The sequence below is a fragment of the Canis lupus genome, chromosome 8 (genome assembly GCF_048164855.1).
Source record: "Canis lupus baileyi chromosome 8, mCanLup2.hap1, whole genome shotgun sequence".
Lineage (NCBI taxonomy): Eukaryota > Metazoa > Chordata > Mammalia > Carnivora > Canidae > Canis > Canis lupus.
In genome coordinates, this window is record NC_132845.1 from 6,880,531 (window position 1) to 6,900,224 (window position 19,694).

General features: G+C 35.1%; 1 protein-coding gene across 1 annotated transcript; it reads right to left on the bottom strand.

The window, feature by feature from the left end:
- Nucleotides 1-636: 636 nt before the first annotated feature.
- ASB17 (ankyrin repeat and SOCS box containing 17) lies at nucleotides 637-17,800 on the bottom strand. The gene is made up of 3 exons (XM_072834113.1): nucleotides 17,258-17,800; nucleotides 2,600-2,879; nucleotides 637-925 (listed from the first exon to the last, which is right to left on the bottom strand). Exons 1-3 carry the CDS (start codon nucleotides 17,656-17,658, stop codon nucleotides 719-721), a joined length of 888 nt encoding a protein of 295 aa, XP_072690214.1. The 5' UTR covers nucleotides 17,659-17,800; the 3' UTR covers nucleotides 637-718.
- Between the last annotated feature and the right edge of the window lie 1,894 nt (nucleotides 17,801-19,694).

The window sequence follows — 19,694 nt, forward strand, 5'->3', positions numbered from 1 at the left end:
CTTTAGTTGACGAATTCTTTACCTTGTATTATTTGTGACTATGGCTTCTCAAGGAAGGGATCACATCTTAATTTCCTTCACTATTCCTTACCACCAAGCACAACATTTTATTTGCAAAATAACTCAATATACTTGTTAATAGAAATACACAATACAAAATATTTACTTAGCTTAGAACACACTAATAGTAGGAGCTTCAGAACATTAATATGACCAAAATTTCCACAGATAACAATAATGCTCTAACACAAAAAAAAAACTTTTAAGAGTGGATTAGAAGGGTAAATCTAAAATATAACAAAAAGCATATAATTTGTTCCACTGTATAGAAAGGTAATGGGCAGAGCCATATACTGATTTAAAATGGATTGATTTAGGGTGTCCTGTGAAATTATATTCTTTTTTTTAAATTTTTATTTATTTATGATGGTCACAGAGAGAGAGTGAGAGAGAGAGAGAAAGAGGCAGAGACATAGGCAGAGGGAGAAGCAGGCTCCATGCACCGGGAGCCCGATGTGGGATTCGATCCCGGGTCTCCAGGATCGCGCCCTGGGCCAAAGGCAGGCGCCAAACCGCTGCGCCACCCAGGGATCCCCTGAAATTATATTTTCTAATGAAATATTCAGTGCAATAAAATTTTGCATGAAGTTAATAGTTTATTAACTTCTAAACCATACAATGGTGAGTATCCTTAAAGAACTCAGGAGAAAGATGTTTATTAACTTTCTAAATTCAGGTACTTCTGTAGACGAACCGGTATTTGAAGTGAAAATATTCCATTTGGGAGCATATTGTTGGTCAGTAGTTGAGCCCTAATGGTTATTCTGCAAAGATGTGATAGTTCACATGGATCTTTGTATCTTGTTGAAGGAATGTAGTCCAGCCAATTAGAAATAATTGGACGTCTTCCTAAACTTAGCTGCGTCTGAAGAAAGAGGAAATATTTTAATTTTGTAATATTAATCATTGGTTATTCCAAATTATTAGCATTTTTATTTTGTATTTTAATTCAGAAAATAGATCTTAAGTTTATATAACCCTTATATTTTTTACAAAGCTTTTTTTTAATCTGAGGCAAGTATTTTTATTTGCCTTTTATTTCTCACAGTGATATGTAAAGTTTAAATAATATGTCTAAGGACACAAAACATTATTTCTTACAACTATGAATGTGTATATGTTTTTTATTTTAGACAGATCACACACTTATGTTTTATCAGCTTCTCTTTCCAGAGTAGTGTTGTCAACTTGGCTATACACCAGAATTATCCAGGAAACTTTAAAGTATATGAATGCTGAGGTTTTACTCCAGAAAGTTTAATTCAGTTCATCTGAGATTAGGCACAGACAACATAAATCCTGCAAGGCCCCCTAGGTGATTCCAAACATTGTAGAATAAAACTTTGTACTGCAAAACCATAAGAAATCCTGATGGGGGCAGCCCGGGTGGCTCAGCGGTTTAGCGCCACCTTCAGCCCAGGGTATGATCCTGGAGACCCGGGATCGAGTCCCACGTTGGGCTCCCTGCATGGAGCCTGCTTCTCCCTCTGCCTGTGTCTCTGCCTCTCTCTCTCTCTCTCTCTCTCTTTCTGTCTCTCATGAATAAATAAAATCTTTAAAAAAATCCTGATAGGAGACTTGTCTATATGAAAAGATAAATTTTTAAGTTTCAGTTAGGGTACCCCTTTTTAAAGATTTAATTCTAGAAGCTAAATGTTAATTAAGTTGATTTAGGACTAAAAGACATTGCTGTATTACAGAGCTATTTCTGCAGTAGAACCTATAATCTGTAGACCATATGGTACTTAAATGATATATAATTTTTTTTAAGATTGATTTATTTATTCATGAGAGACAGAAGCAGAGACACAGGCAGAGGGAGATGCAGGCTCCCCCCGGGGAGCCCAGTGCAGGACTCTATCCCAGGACCCCGGGATCAAGCCCTGAGCCAAAGGCAGAGGCTCAACCGCTGAGCCATCCAGGGATCCCGATATATAATTTTTTAAAATTATTTATTCAGTACTAAGCTATTCAAAGAATATCTGGTGTATGTTTAGTACCTTATCACCAAGTATTTAGCTCAATGCTTGGAATCATTGCTAGGGTATATGAAATAGTCTCTGCTCACAGAACTGAGGAATAGATATTTTCAATTGCACAAATATTTTAAGTTTTTATGTTTTAATATCTTGGCATGTATTTGTGAGGAGAAATGCAACTCATTTAAAAATACTGTACTGTAAAGAATTCTGTTAAATTTTTTATTTAGGGTGTTCTTAAGACCTAGAGATCCTAATAAACACAGGTTATTGTATAATCAGAATATAATAATAAGATACATCTACTTAGTAACTACTAAAATAAACCATAAATTTAACTTTTAAAATTATTTATTTAGAAGACAAGATTATGAAATAAGGGACTAATGTTCAAGATCATTTAGATTTTACTTATTTTTAATTTATAAGCCTACACTCAATTATTAATTTTTCACTGGATATAATTCATAGATTAAAAATCAAATTCATTCTTGTCTCACAGTTTTATCTTAAAATTGATCAATATTTGAGCCCAAACCCAAGAATAATATTTTGCTTACCTCTATTTCCCTGATTGAAATGGCAGAAAGCACTCTGGAACACAGCACTAAACATGTTTTGGCATCTTCCTGGATGTCTACCAATTCATGATCAACCATTATTCTCACTCTTGAAGGGTAGAGCAATATTGTTATCACAATGTTGATGGGATTTTTTTCTCTTTCTAAGATTCCATATTGCAGGAGTATTTTTAAGATATTAGATTGTCTTGTCTGAGCTACGTAGAGTAGAGGTGTGATGCCACTTAGTGGGCTTGGACAGTACACTGGTGTAAAAGTTCTGTGGACCAAACAAAAGCTTCACTGAATACAGAGCTAAGAATTGTAAGTTGTCTTAACAGTAATGGGAAAATAATAGTATTCTCTTAAGTATTAAATGTCTTAAATAGCTTTTAATGCACTTTTACCTTTATGTATGTCTTAAAAAGAGTTTTTTTTTTTTAAAGATTTTATTTATTTATTCATGAGAGACACACAGAGAGTGAGAGAGGCAGAAACACAGGAAGAGGGAGAAGCAGGCTCCATGCAGGGAGCCCGACATGGGACTCGATCCCGGGACTCCAGGATCACACACTGGGCCGAAGGCAGCACTAAACTGCTGAGCCACCTGGGGTGCCCTAAAAAGAGTTTTCTACTCCATGAATCTAGACCAAACTGGAAGTTAATAAGAAAATTCCTATTACACATTTAAACTTTGCACTTGTAAAAACAAAGAAATTTAAATGGATGGAAAGTGTTTGCTTTTAGTGGTAGTAGCTATGTTGCTCACTGGAGAAATCCTGCTGTCATTAGAACCAGTATTAGAAAACTGATGTAGCTCTGGAAAATTTAAAACAGAGAAGGTAAAAAGGCGCTCTCTTAAATTTCACTTTATTAATAGAATAAAATTATGTGACCATTTTGATACTTTTTTGTTCATCATCTTCTTGGTCAGTCATGAATTGAGTTTGGAGATTAGATGAGAAAGGAATAAGTGCAACTATCTTAATTCTATATATTTTTTTACTTTAATAAAATTAGAATTGGTATTTGCAGGTTTAAGCAGTGAAAATTTTATTTTATTTTTTTCTGATTTTATGTGGTCCTTGCAATTATTTCATTTAATAGATATTTATGTTTGCTAATGTACTGGTCTCAATGTGTAGATAGGACATTGCATAGCTAACCACAGAAGATTTTATATTATCAAGTCTTGATTTAGCCAAATAAAAATGGCTTTAGGACTAAAGAAAGGGAAATTTTATTTATGATCCTTTGTCTCTGGAATTGTTTTGATTGGTCTAATAAGATACTAATATGTTTTGCAGAACAGCACACAAACTATAAATACTGGTTTTGGAAAACTGCAGAGCAAGGAGAGCATTATTCAAAAAGGAGGTTCTCCTGGGTGGCTCAGTGTTTGAGTGCCTGTCTTTGGCTCAGGTCATGATCCCGGTTCCTGGGATCGAGTTCTGCATCGGGCTCCGCACAGGGAGTCTGCTTCTCCCTCTATGTCTCTGCCTCTCTCTGTGTCTTTCATGAATAAATAATTAAAATCTTAAAAAAAAAAAAAGGAATTTAAGATAGGATATATTTAATTAATGAGGGGAGGCAACACAATATAATGCTATAAAAATGGAGATTTAAGGGTTCTAGATTCTAGGTTTGGTTTCTCCTAACTAGCTCTATGATTTTGGATCAGTCAGCCTCTTTGAATCTTAGTTTCCTTATGCATTTATGTATTCATTTGCTCATTAATTAATTTAACACTTGCTTGCCCAGGGTGTACTGAGTGCTAGATACACAGAGATGAAAGATACAGTCCTTTATATCAAGAAGCTTATTGCAGTCTAGTAAGGGAAATGGTCAAGTAATTCAGTAATACAATACAAAATGATAATGGCTATGATAGAAACATGCTTGGTATACTGTGAAGCACTGAGGAGAGGCAGTGGAATAACCATTGTTTATAGGTTATCCTAGAGCTAAGATTTGAAGGATTAGCAGGTGTTAATCAATAAAAAGATTAGAAGTTATGTTTCATTTACAAGCATAAAGCAGCATTGGAGGATTGTTACACCTAAACTAGCTATACAAAAAGAATGTTTTGTGTTAGAAATGTTTTCTGGGTGAAGTGTGTTGAGAGAAGTCCTGAAAACCTCTCCCGTGTGATTCCCTTGTCAGGAGCTCCAAAGGGAACAGTTTAAAAATCACTAGACCAACTAGTATATCTCCCAAGCTTCATTGAGTGTTGGAACACCAAGGTTTCATGATAAAAAAAAAAAAAATAGTATGGTGTAGTTCAGAGTAACATGTTAGAAATTAAGTTGAGTTTTTGTTGTAACGCTGCCAGTGTTACTATACATATCCTTCTAATTTCCGTATATAAATATAGACATTCTCTGTTGGAATCATCTCCGGATCAGTATTGCCTGAGACATCCCATCTTTTTCATATATCCAATATATATCCCAAAATGAACTCTTACTAAACCCCTTCTCCTTCTGGATTCCCTGTCCTGCTTACAGGTATATTCGCTTTCCCAAGCCACCATTGCATCCAACTTTTTCACAGTTCTTTGATTTGTATATGTTCTTTCTATCCCTTTTCAATTCTGGGACAAGTCTTGCTCCTCATATTAGACTCTGTTTAATAAGCTCTTTTGTGGAGACTTCTTTGATGACCTGACCTTCCTTCCTCTTCTCATGACTTTGCACAGGTCTCCATTAAGCCCATATCATTTTGGATAACTTAACATTACTAATCGTTCATTTTCTCATCTTCAAAATAAATGAGTGGGCAAGACAGGCAAAAAAAAAAAATGTAAGCTCCACAAGGGCAACAATTTTTGTCTGTTGGATCTGCTATTATATCCTTAAATGCTGGGAAGCCCAGGTGGCTCAGCAGAGTGCTGCCTTTGGCTTGGGCGTGATCCTGGAGACCAGGGATCGAGTCCCACGTCGGGCTCCCTGCATGGAGCCTGCTTCTCCCTCTGCCTGTGTCTCTGCCTCTCTCTCTGTGTCTCATGAATAAATAAATAAATAAATAAATAAATAAATAAATAAATAAATAAATAAATTCTTAAATGCCTAGAATAATGCTTAGCCTGAAGTAGACAAGTATTTGTTGATTTTTTTTACTGTTCTCCAGGAAAAAAAAAATATATGTAATTAAATTTGTTTTGTGGCTTTTGGACCCAACAAGACAATGATAACAAAAGTAAAAATAAATGAAAAATGAAAAATGAAAAAGCTTCTGCACAGTGAAGGAAACAAACCAGCAACAAAATTAAAAGGCAACCTACTAAGTGGAAAAAAGAATATCTGCAAATTATATATCTAATAAGGGGTTAGTATCCAAAATATGTAAAGAACTCATCAACTCAATAAAAAAAATTCTATTAAAAAATGGGCAGAGGATCTGAATGGACATTTTTTTTTTCCCCTTTGGAGTCAGATCCAGAAAATATTGCCATGAACAATGTCAGGGAACTTACTGCCTGTGTTTTCTTTTAGGAGTTTTATGGTTTCTGGCCTTACAAGGAGGTCTTCAGCCAATTTTGAGTTAATTTTTGTGTGTGGTATGAGATTGTGGTCTACTTTCATTCTTTTGCATCTGACAGTTTTCCCAGCATCATTTTTTGAAGAGACCATCCTTTCCCTGTTGTATATTCTTGTCTCTTTTTTTTTCATAAAATTAATTAACCATATTTGCATGGGTTTATTTCTGGACTCACTGTTTTGTTCCCTTAATCTGTATGATTATTTTTATGCCATGCTGTTGTGATTACTATCTTTTATCTTTTTTTCAAGACTACTTTTGTTATTCAAGATCTTTTGTTATTCAAGATCTTTTCTTATTCAAAACAAATTTTAGGATTGTCCTAATTCTGTGAAAAAAGGCCATTCAAAAATTTTATTAAAAGATTTTATTTCTAGTTCGTTTCCCAGAGTTAGCAGTCTTTACGTTCTGTCTCTCTTTCTGATATTTCCCACACATTTCTTCTCCCTTCCCTTATATTCCCTTTCACGAACTAGGGGTGGTAGAAGGGGTGGGGGGGGGGGGTGGGAGTGAATGGGTGACGGGCACTGGGGGTTATTCTGTATGTTAGTAAATTGAACACCAATAAAAAATAAATTAAAAAAAAGATTTTATTTCTTTATCTGTGAGAGACACACAGAGAGAGGCAGAGACGTAAGTAGAGGGAGAAGTAGGCTCCCTGCGGGGACCCTGATGTGGGACCCTGGGATCACGACCTGAGCTAAAGGCAGATGCTCAACCACTGAGCCACCTAGGTGTTCCTGCCATTCAAATTTTGGTACAGATTATTGAATTAGTAAATTGCTTTGGGTGGTACGGACATTTTAATGATATTGATTCTTCCAATCCATGAGCACAAAATATCTTTATTTGTGTCTTCTTCAATTTCTTTCATCAGTGTCTTAGAGTTTTCAGAGTACAGATCTGTCAGCTCCTTGGTTAAATTTGCTTCTAAGTATTGTATTCTTTTGATGCATAAGTATTTTATGAGATTGTTTTCTTAATTTATTTTGCTGATAATTCATTGTTAGTATATAAAAAGACAATAGATTTTTGTATATTGATTTTATACCTGCAACTTTTGAATTTATTAGTTTTAGCTATTTTGGTGGAGTCTTCAGGACTTACTATATATAATATAATGTCATCTATATATAGTGGCAGTTTTCCTTTTTCCTTCCCAATTTGGATATACTTTATTTTATTTTTAAATTTATTTTAATTTCTGTTTTATTTGCCTAATTGCTCTATCTAGGGCTTCTAATACTATGTTGAAAAAAAGTGGTGAGAGTGGGCCTCCTTGTCTTGTTCCTGATCTTAAATCATTGGGTTTGATATTATTTGTGGGTTTTTCATATATAGTATTTATGATGTTGGAGTACCTTCCATCTATACCCACTATGTTGAGGGTTTTTATCATAAATGAATGTTGAATTTTGTCAATGCTTTATCTTCAAATATTGAGATCATGTAATTTTTATCCTTCATTTTTTAATGTGTATTATGTTGATTGATTTGCAGGTATTAAACCATCCTTTCATCCCTGTAAATAAATCCTACTTGATCATGGTGTATGATCCTCCTTTTGATATATTGCAAAATTTGACTTGCTAATATTTTGTTGAGGATTTTTGCATCCATGTGCATCAAGGATATTGGCCTGTAATTTTATTTTTTGCAGTGTCCACATGTGATTTTGCCATTAGGGTAATTCTGGACTTATATAATGAGTTTGGAAGTGTTTTCTTTTTTTCAGTTTTTGAAAGGGTTTAAGGATAGGTATTAAATCTTCTTTGAATATTTTGTAGAACGCAACAGTGAAGCTGTCTTGTCCTGGACTTTCGTTTGTTGGGAGGTTTTTTTTTTTTTTTATTTATTTTATTTTATTTTTTTTAATTTTTATTTACTTATGATAGTCACACACAGAGAGAGAGAGAGGCAGAGACACAGGCAGAGGGAGAAGCAGGCTCCATGTACCGGGAGCCTGACGTGGGATTCGATCCCGGGTCTCCAGGATCGCGCCCTGGGCCAAAGGCAGGCGCCAAACCGCTGCGCCACCCAGGGATCCCTGTTGGGAGGTTTTTGATTACTGATTCAATCTCCTTACTAGTAATTGACTTATTCAGACTTTGTATTTCTTCACAATTCAGTCTTGGAAGATTATATGTATATGAGAACTTATCCATTTCTTTTAGGTTGTTGAATCTGTTGATGTATACTTGTTCATAATTGCCTCTAATGATCTTTTTGTATTTCTTTGGTATCGGTTGTTAATTTTTGTTCCATTTCTGATTTTTTTCTTGTTGAGTCTGGCTAAAGGTTTGTCAGTTTTGTTTATCTTTTCAGAGAATCAGCTCTTAGTTTCATTGATCTTTTCTAATTTTATTTTTAGTTTGTATTTCATTTATTTCTACTCTGATCTTATTGCCTTCTTTCTACTAACTGAACTTTATTTTTCTTTTTCTAGTTCCTTTTGGTATAAAGTTAGTTTAGTTGAGCTTTTTGTTTGTTTGTTTTTTAGGTGGGTGTGTATCACCATAATCTTCCCTATTAGAACTGCTTTTGCTGCATCTCATTGATTTTGATAAAATGTATTTCTATTTTAATTTATTTCAAGATAAGTTTTGATTTCTTTCATTTCTTTGTTGACACATTGGTTGTTCAGCACCACATTTTTAAATCTCCATATATTTGTGATTTTTCCAGTGTTCTTATAATTTATTTCTACTGTCATACCATTGTGGTTGGAAAATATACTTGATATGATTTCCATCTTCTTGGATTATTGTGACTTGTTTTATGGCCTAACATATAATCTGCCCCATGTACACTCGAGAAGAATGTGTATTTTACTCCTTTTTATGCAATATTCTGTATATATATATATTACTATTATATATTATTATATATATTATTAAGTCCATTTGGTCTAATGTGTCAACTAAGCATACTTTCTTATTAATTTTCTGCCTGAATGGTCAATTCATTGATGTAAGCAGTATACTAAAGCCCCTTTCTAGTGTTTTATTGCTGTCAATTTCTGCCTTTAGGTCTGTTAATACTCACTTTATATATTTAGATGTTTCTGTGTTGAATGCAGAATGTTATATCTTATTGTTGGGATTGACCCTTTTACTTTTATATAATGCCCATTTTTTTGTCTTTTATTACAGTCTTTATTTATTTTTTTTAAATTTTTATTTATTTATGATAGTCACACAGAGAGAGAGAGTGAGAGGCAGAGACACAGGCAGAGGGAGAAGCAGGCTCCATGCACCGGGAGCCCCACGTGGGATTCGATCCCCGGTCTCCAGGATCGCGCCCTGGGCCAAAGGCAGGCGCCAAACCACTGCGCCACCCAGGGATCCCCACAGTCTTTATTTTAAAGTCTATTTTATTTAATGTAACTATAACTACCCTAGCTTTTCTTATTGGGGCGGGTGGGCAGATTTCCATTTGCCTAAAACATCTTCCAACCTTTCACTTTTGGTCTGTGTGTGTCCTTACATATGAAGTGAGTTTCTTGTAGGCAGTAAGGTAGAGGGATAGTGCAAAGATGATACCTTCCTGTGCCAGCACTAGGAAAGAAGAGAGAGAATGCTGAAAAGATGCCTTTTTTCCGGAAGAGCTTCAACAGGCTTTGCCCTTCTGGCAAATACCTTAGGATTAGGTATTCATTAGGTATAATGTTAGGTTTTGTACTAGGTCCCAAAGTGAATGTGTCTACTTGTGGATACTTTAAGAGTAGTATCTCCATTTCCTACAGCACTATTTCTCCTGAACATAAGTCCTGTTGGTTTTAAAGCCAGGTGTTTTGGGGGCTCATCTCTCCAGTGCAGGCCCCAAGGGTTGGAGTGTCTGATGTGGGGCATAAACCCCTTGCTTCTCAGGGAGAACCTCTGTATTTGTGAGATCCCTCTCAACAACTCCTAATTGTGGGTTGATATGCTGGGGGTGGGGTTTTTGGCTAGACCATGTCTCTGCTTCCCTAGCCCATTTAATATGGCCCACTTAATTTTTTATTTTAAAAAATAAAATAATTTTTATTTTTTATTTTTATTTTTCTTGAGGTGAGGGGAATAGGGAGAGATAGAGGAAGAGGGAGGGAGAGAATCTTAAACAAGCCCTAGGCCCAGTATGGAGCCCCATGTAGGGCTCTGACCTCAGGCCCCTAAGATCATGACCTGAGCCAAAATCAAGAGTTGGATGCTGAACTGACTCAGCCACCCAGGTGCTCCAGTCTATTAATCTTTTGCTGTGGAGGATCTGTTTAGCTAGTTTTTTTTTGTTTTTTTTTGTTTTTTTTTTTTTTTTTTTTTTTTTTTTTTTTTAAGGGGGAATTGTAGCATATATAGATGTAGATTTGTTGGGTTCATTGGAGGAAGTTCAGGATTCTCCTACCATCTTGAACCACCTCTAATCTTGCTCACTCTTAAGATATTTGACTAGCAGTATTTTAAGTATAGGAATTCAGGAGACTTAGGGGACAAAGATACCATAAGTGGTCCTTGGTAAGATTTATAGATATTAATTAATTTTAAAATAATTAAGATTGATATTACCTTTAGAAGTAATTTTGGGCCAAAAATGTTGAAAACATAACTAAAACCCAAATAGGCTTAAAATGAAATTTAAAAGTCTAATCTGTACCCAAGTGACATGATTAATCCTCATGTTTAAAGAGCATGTTACTGTAAACCAAAATTTGCTTAATCTGTACTGACAGTTAATTATAACAGTACTTATATGGATGGAGTAAGGCAAGCACAGCAAGAATTAGTTTTTAAATGTGAAGTTAATGAACTGAACCCTCTGTATCTGAAAACCTGTCATATATGGTTATGAAATGGGGCATAATATTTCCATATAGACATGCAGAGAATGATTCAGTTTTGTAGCTATACTAATTATTTCTATTTTTTCCTACTACTTCTCTTTTAGTTTTTAGTCACCAAATTTAATAGATCCTTTGTCATAATTTTATGTCTGATATTTAATGGAACCATGTTTTATCCTAACTTAGTAGGGCTATTTTCTCCCAGTTATCCACCTACCACTTTGGCTGTTCCTTTTCAACCATCTTTTACTGGTTCCTCTTTCTGTGCCCTTAACATTTAAGTAAATATGTGGTCTTTTGACTAATTTTATTTTGATTTTTTGTTCTCAGGCAATTTCATCCATGACCATAACTTCAATTACTGTCTATTAATTTATTCAACAAATATTTATTGAATGGATACTGCATGCCAAGTACTGTTTTAGGCGCTTGGGATATGTGAGTGAACATAACAAAGATGCCTGCTTGGATTGTAGTGAGGGGAAACAGTACAGGATGAACATAGCAAAATGCAAATTTTATAATATGTCAGAAGATTTGATAAGAAAAAAAAAATAGACCAGAATAGGAAGTATGGAAGTGTTGGGACAGATGTACGAGGACATTTTACAATTTTAAATAGGATGATAGGAGAGGGCATTTCTGAAAGGTAACATTTGAATAAAGAAGAAAGAGATGAAGAAGTTAACTATTTATTTGAGGATCCTTAGGAAGCAGTGTTCCTGGAGTGGTGAGGGAAGGAAGAGTAAGGGAGCCATCATGGCTGAAAGAGTGAAAAGCGTGAGGAGTAGTGGGAAACAAGGACAGAGATAATGGGATATCATTATGTAGAGCCTTGTAGATCACTGAGAGGACTTCCATCTTGTACTCTAAATGGAATGGAGGAGTCATTGGAGATTTTGAATGGAAAAGCAACATGATCTTACCTCTGTTGAGAATTTGTTATGGGATCGGAAGAGGAAAGTTACGGAGTACAAGGCAATAGCAGTAGAGATGGTCAGATTTCTGTATATTGTTTAAAGGCAGAACCAACAGATATCTAGGCAGATTAGATGTGGAATGTAAGAGACAGAGACATCAAGGATGATGCTATCCCTTAGGTAATGCAAACTCTTATGTCCCAAACTGAATTTTTAAGTCCTTTGTAATAATCGTGATAGATTTGTGGCATGACCATTGTGGTAGGCTGGATAATGGCCTCTCATACTGGCAAAAGGGATTTCGCAGATGTAATTAAGGGTAAGGATCTTGAGATGGGAGATTATGCAAGTGGACCCAGTGTAACCACAAAGGCCCTTCTAAGACGTGTCAGAGAACAAGAGAAGCAGAGCCAGTGAAGGAGCTATGACTGTACAGTGCTGGCTTTGAATATGGAGGAAGAGGCCGTGAACCAAGGAATACAGGAAGCTTTTAGAATCTGGCAGGGAAACACATTCTCCTGTAGAGCCTCTTGAAAGAACTAGCTCTGCTGACCTCTTGATCTTAGCCCAGTAGGCTTATTTTGGATTTCTGGCCTCCAGAACTAAAAAATAATACATCTGTATCATTTTAAGCCACTAAATTTGTGGCAATTTGTTACAACAGGAGAAAACTAATACAGCTATCAACAAGTCTTAAAATTTAGAAATTTGAAATTAACTCCTCTCTTTTTGATGCTCTGCTTCTAATCACTCACTATTTTGTTATTCTGTTTAATAATATCTCTTCTTTCCTCTACTGCCATTTAAGTTCTCTTTATGTTTTACCTGGACAGTTGTGGTATCAAAGAATAGCCAGAAGTTGGAGAAGATGGTGGCAGAGCAGAATTAGTTCTTTCCCTAAAACTCTTATAAATACACATGGAAGCTAAGTTAGCACAGAGTGCCTACTATGCAAATTCAGGAGATGTCAAGCAACTTCTCCAGTCACCTGCTTCTTTTTCATAAGATTGCTTCCCACAGTTCTTTTTCTGTTCAGGTTCTGGAGCTGCCACTGTACCTGGAATGTCTGAGCAGTCTACTAACTGGTCTCCCTGCCTCTAGTCCCAGTCTCCCTTCCTACAGTTGAGTCTTCAAATGAGCGCTGATGAATCTTTTCATACTACAAGTCTAACCTTCACTGGTTAGGCATCATTCATGGTGTAAGTTTCAAATTCCTTAGTTTGTCCTACAAAGTACTTCACACTTTCACTTCCAGGCTTCATCTTTTACTACTACCTGATTTCCTATCTTACTTTCTAGCAGTTGCAGAATTGTCTATAATCACTAGAATCAACATGTTGTTTGTATCTCCTTTGGTTTTAGTCATCCTGCCTCTGCCTAGATCTTATTTCTTCAAGGGAAAGGAAGAGAAAACTCCCTTTCATCTTTTAAAAATCAGTTTAAGAATCCTCTAGAGAGCTTTTTCAGATATCTGCTGCTTTCTAATAGTGTTAACAACTTCTTTCTCTGTTCTTTCTACCAGCACATGCTTCTATTTTTGCCCTTATAGTATAATGTTTATGGTTCACTTACTAGTCTGTGAGATCCCCCAAATCAGGAAATATGGCTGTTTTGTTTTTGAATTCCCAAAAAGTAACAGAGTGCCTGGCACTTAAGGAAATGCTTAATAAATGATCATTATCTTAACTGAATGACATCATCTCTTTAACCACTTATGGTATGTCATACAATGGCATTTAGATTACGATTGCAAGTTTGTTGTAAAAAATGAACAGATTTAAGTTCCTTTCCCTCATTAGTTCTATCTTCTCTCATCCAGGGACCTATTTAGATACTTCATTATTATAATGGAGAAAGTATCATATTGGAGTATATCCTGGGGAAGGTGACAAAAATGCTGCTGTAGGAATAAACAACAGATAATAGGAAACTTAAGGTATTCATTATGAGGTCATAATAGGAAACAAGGTATTCATTATGAGGACAAATATTTGGGAGGTCTTCACTTGGGAGAGAAAATAGACTTTGTTCTCCATAGCTCTGGAGGCAGAACTGGAGAAATGGAGACAGATTTCAGTGCATGATGAGTAAGAATCTAATAAAGCTGCATAAAAATTCACTTTTTCATTCAACAAATTCTTGACTGAGCTCTTGAGTGTATCTACATAGTTCTATGCACTGAGGATTCAATGTTGAGGAAGTAGTCAGGGTTTCTTCTCTCATGGAGCTTACTTTTAATGATAGTGAACAAAGAAATCAATGAAAAAAAAAAGAACAATAGCAAATGAGCATATAGTGATTGATGTGCAGACAATAAAAATAGTGTTATGACATTGAATGAATGACTTCTTTAGATGGTGAGGCCAGAAAAGTCCTCTCTGAAGAGATGACATATATAGTGTGTTCCAGATGATAAAAAAGAACTAGTCCTAGGAAGATCTGAGTGAATAGATTTCCAGACAGAGGGAACAGTTATTATTATTGTATTATTTTTTTTTTTAATTCTAGTTTTAAAAACTTGAGTATAGTTAACACACAATATTACATTAATTTCAAGTGTACAACCCAGTGACGCAACAGGTTTACAGGTTATACTGTGCTCACCACAAGCATAGCTACCATCTGTCACCATTGCAATATCATTCCCTATGCTGCACCTTTTATTCCCATGACTTGTTCATTACATAACTAGAGGCTTATATCTCCCACTCTCCTTCACTCATTTTGCCCATCCCTCTTTTCTCCCCCCTTCCCTCTGGCAACCATCAGTTTGTTCTCTTTATGAGTCTGTTTCTGCTTTTTCTCTATTTATTCCTTTGTTTTGCTCTTGAAATTCCACATATGAGTGAAATCATATATTTGTCTTTCTCAGTCTGACTTATTTCACTTTGAGGTAACAGTCATTACAGGACCTTCAGGCAGGAATGAAATGGAAGATGTTCAAGAAACAGGTCTGTGTGGTTGGGATATAGTGTTCAAGGGGGAGAATGATATGAGATTGTATTTTGTTACTATAGTGAGAGACCAGATCATGTAGGACTTTTTTTTTTTTAAGATTTTATTTATTTATTCATGAGAATACACAGAGAGGAGAGAGAAAGAGAGGCAAAGACACAGGCAGAGGAAGAAGCAGGCTCCATATAGGAAGCCTGACGTGGGACTCGATCCCGGGTCTCCAGGATCACGCCCTGGGCTGAAGGTGGCACTAAACCACTGAGCCACCTGGGCTGCCCCTCATGTAGGACTTTTAAAAAATGAGTATAGGGTTTGAATTTAATTCCACTTGTAGTGGTAAAGATTTGGAGGATTTTAAGCATAGGTGATGTAACATATTTCACATTTTTATAAGGTCGTTCAGGCTTCTGAGTCAAGAATAGATTACAGGGGTTGAGAGGGAAGAGTGGAAGCTGAAAGCCTCTTTGGTAGCCTATAGCAGTTGTGGAGGCAAGAGATGAATGTGGTTTCACCTAGGTTAGAAATGGAGGAAATTAGGATATGTTTTAGAGACAAGTCAAAAGGACTTGCTAATGTGTTGATGAAAGAAAGAGAAGAATCATGAATAAATTCTGGATTTCTCTCTTGTGCAACAGGATAGAACAAAAGGGGCTATTAATCAGGTAGGGAATTCAGGGGAAGAAGCAGTTTGACAGGGAGAGAGTGAGTTAGATTAATCTTATTTCTGTTAAGTTTGAGATGCTTTGTGGAGATGTTGAGTAGACAACTTTATATAGAAGGAATCTGGAGCTCAGAGGAAAGGTCAGGGCTGGAGAGAAAGACTGGGAGTCATTGGCACATACATAATATCTAAAGTCATGGGACTGGGTAAAGTCTTTGAGGGAAACAGGATACGTATAGCTGGGAAACAGGTCCTTGGGGAAAGGAATGGTTTACCTCACAAAATAGGTAACTACTACCAGAGGTGTTCAAGCAGAGACCATATGAGCATCAGCCAGGGATGGTTGATGTAAGGTTGTTGCCCAGGGTGGAAGTTTGCTAGTGAACTCTTAGGCCCCATCTGAATCTAAATAAAACTATGAGTCTCAAAGATCTAGATGATGTTGTGGCACATAGAATTGACCAGTAATGTGTTTTACCTTGTGGATGTGTATCTAAGTCAAAATTTCTTCATTTTAGAACTGTCACTTAAGACAGTTGTTAATGGCACTGTATCATAACCCAGCATGTGTTTCTCTTTGTTTCATTTTCCTTCCTCTCCTTTCAGTTTTCCCCTTTTGCTTCCCATTTAAAAATTTTTTTAATTTATATTCTCTTCCTCTGTTTTATTCCATTTTTCTTTCCCATGGACCTGCCAGGGACACACATAGGTGTTACTTAACCCAGCTAGTGATACTCAGAAGCAGCTGCTCTTCGCTATAGTTACAGATATAATGGTCCTTAAAACAACCAAAAAGTGCTTTTTGGGGGTTGTATTTACTGATATTCCAGACCACAGTTATTAGTTCAGGTACTTGGGTGATCGTTAAGGAAAGCAATCTAGTGGTTCTCCAGGATCACAGTGATACACAATCAAGAGAACTCTGCTTCAGGCCGAATGTAGATTGGTTTAGTCTCGAACTGATTTTATCTGCCTTGTTTTCTAGTGCATACATGCACCTATCATTGTGCCTAGCTCGTACAGTGCCTCTTAAGTACAAATGCACATTGGTTCTAGTCAAACCAGTACTTAAAATTGTAGCATGAATTAGAGTCAGTGCAAACTAGGTAACTTTAGAATCTGTATTTTGGACTTTTTGTACAAAGAGGTCACATTAAATATTTCATTCTGTATGATACCCAGTAGTATTCATTAGCTAGACTGACTACATGAAAATTTGGTTCTATAACAGACTGAATCAGGTACCTGACTTCATTATGCTAAATCATGGAGATTTTGGAGCCAAATCTATCAATGTTTAACATACAAATAGTGAATTATTATGCTTGATAACTACTACTAAGTGAATATGGATATATATTCTGAATTCTACTTGAAAGTCATTTTATGTACGTATTATAGATATATGTATTAGTATTAGCATTATTAATATTTCAAAGAAGAAGAGATCAGTTTTACCCAAAATAATGTCTTTGTCTAGTAAGAGAAATCTAAGTTGTCTAACATGCCCTTACCTTGAGCACTAACATGTAAACTTTATAGAGCAGAACCACTAGAAATTTATTGGCACATAATAATGTATGTATAAGGAAGCATTTATTGAATAAATAATGAAGTAATAAAGGAGTGAACAAATGAATGAGCAATCAAGTCAGGATTCCTTATCCATATATAGCCACTATGCATATTCATTTTAGAAAAAAAAGTAGTAATATAATCTAAAAAGCAATTTTTCTCCTTTTATGGTGAAAATATGAGATTATTACCTCCATATCAGTGCCAGGTTACAACTTCTGTCTTGAACATAGTCCTTTGTCTTCTTGAGAAGCAATTCCACAAAGTCAGGATTACCTTTTCTGGCGAATACCCAGTACAGAATTGTATTCACACATATTTCAGTAAATTCAAGATTAAAATTTAGTTCGAAACGGTATCCTGATTTTTCCACAAATGCAATATAATCTGAGAGTAGTATGTCAAACCCATCCAAGTCGACATACCTCAGAATTTTTGCCAGGGTTCTGTAAATCCTAGGTTCATAACAGTGATATCCCCACTGTCCCAAAAACTGCAAGGATGGTCTTTTAACAATTTTGTCAATGAGATTGCAGAATATATTGCTTCTTGGACAAGAAGTCTTACGACATAATTTAGAAGATTTACTCATCGCTATTTAAGGCAACAATACAGAAATAAAATCACAGGAGGTCATACTGTGATCCTTCAGTTACATATTTTGATAATGTGGTAGGCTTTACTCCACCAACAGGAAGTGCCCTTTAAACTGTAGCCAGAAAAAATATCATATGAACTAGTACCATACAGTACTGGATGACATCACAATAGTTGGTCATCTGTCATCAGCATAGGTCAGAAATTTGGGATATTATATGTAACTGGTAACATTTGAGAGAGTCATATTGGACATAAATGGTGTGTATAACATCCAAGAGCTAATATTTTTAAATCTAAAACTTCAGCTCAGGCCATGGTGTATTTTTGTGAGATACTGAAAGCACATTTTGTACATTAGACAAAATAATATTAATAACCAGGTTGATGGTTCATTTTAAGCTGTCCTGTTCTGCATGAGTACTGCATATTCTCACTTAAACCTGTATTCATTCTCAGAAAAGCTGTCATTCAATATTAAACAACATTTGGAAACTTTGCTTTAGGATTTAAAATTTTATAGACATTCTTCCTCTATAAATTAGACAGAACATATACAGTTTAGACATTAAAGGTGTTTCAAATAGGATGTGGCATTCTTGTCTTGACCCAGTAAAATAAAGGGGAAATAGGATTGTTTAGTTTATGCTTCAGCCACTTTCCTGTTTATGCTTCAGCCACCTCTCTATTAAATTTAATAACCTTAGGTATGTTTATTAGCAATTTTAAAGGTACTTAAATGTTTTCTTCTTTTGAATATTTTTCTTGAAATGACAGAAAATAATGTCTCTTTAGTAAAGAGAAATTATAACTTTGGGTTTACTATAATATACTTCCACTAATAGTGAATTTAGTTCTCTGTAAGCTCTAAACTCTCTTTTCCTGGAATAGCAGGAAGAACTAATAACTATTGTCATCTTTCTGAAAACCAAGAGTTTTGTTATTTTCCTCTATTTTCTTTCTCTTTATATTTTCTCCACTACAAAAAAAATACATTTTTCAAATAGACTGTTTTTATTGATTTCTTACATAAGGTTTGTAAAACATTGCAGCATTATGGAGCCAGTGAAAATTCTTCCTGAGATAAGCATGTTAACAGTTTAACGTTATCATCTTTTAAATATTTGTATGCTTATCTGTCTATCTATCTATCTATATAAATAGATATATTATTGTGTACTTTGTTCTCTTTATACAAGCGGAATAATACACATAACTGGTTCTATGAGCTGCTTTTTATTTATATAACAACATATCATAGGTACCTTTGACCTTTTATAACAATAGTTAAGTCTTCTGTATTACTATGTACCAAGTACTATTTTAAGTACTTTATCTATAACTCCTTTAATCCTTATAACAACTCTACTTCACAGATAAGGAAGTTAAGATGCGGAGCCTAGGTGACTTACCCAAGATGATAGTTCTAGTAAGTGGTAAAGTTGGCATTTGAACACAGGCAGATGGTGTCAGATGTTTTACCTCTACTCTTTCTGCTTCCCAAGAAAGAGAGAGTTACTTTTACATTTTTATGGCTAGTTTATGAATAGAAACTATTATGAAATAAGAGCTCTACAAACACACAGATAGTAGATTAATCCTGCTTTTGGAAAATAAAATGTCATTAAATGTCATTAACAAAATAATGTATTTCTCTACATGTATAGATTTCACTGATTTTTTCCATTTTGCTTTATAATTTCCTTTATGATTTGAATGTCAATAAATATGTATTTTTTTAATCAGAAAAAAGTCATTTTCACTTTGAATAAAGTAACTGGAACATACTAAGTCAAATCAGTACTGCTTTATTTTATTTTTTTTAGCTTAAAAAAAATCAAAGCCACTACTAATAGTAAACATCAAAGACATATTCATGAGACAATCTACTAATTAATAATGGTAGCTAACATATATTGAGTTCTTATGTACTTAGACTATACCAGCCAAGTGCTTTGTATGTATTTTCTCATTTAATCCTCATAATTCTCTACTAGTATGTCCCTTTTCTTTTTTTTTTTTTTAATTTTT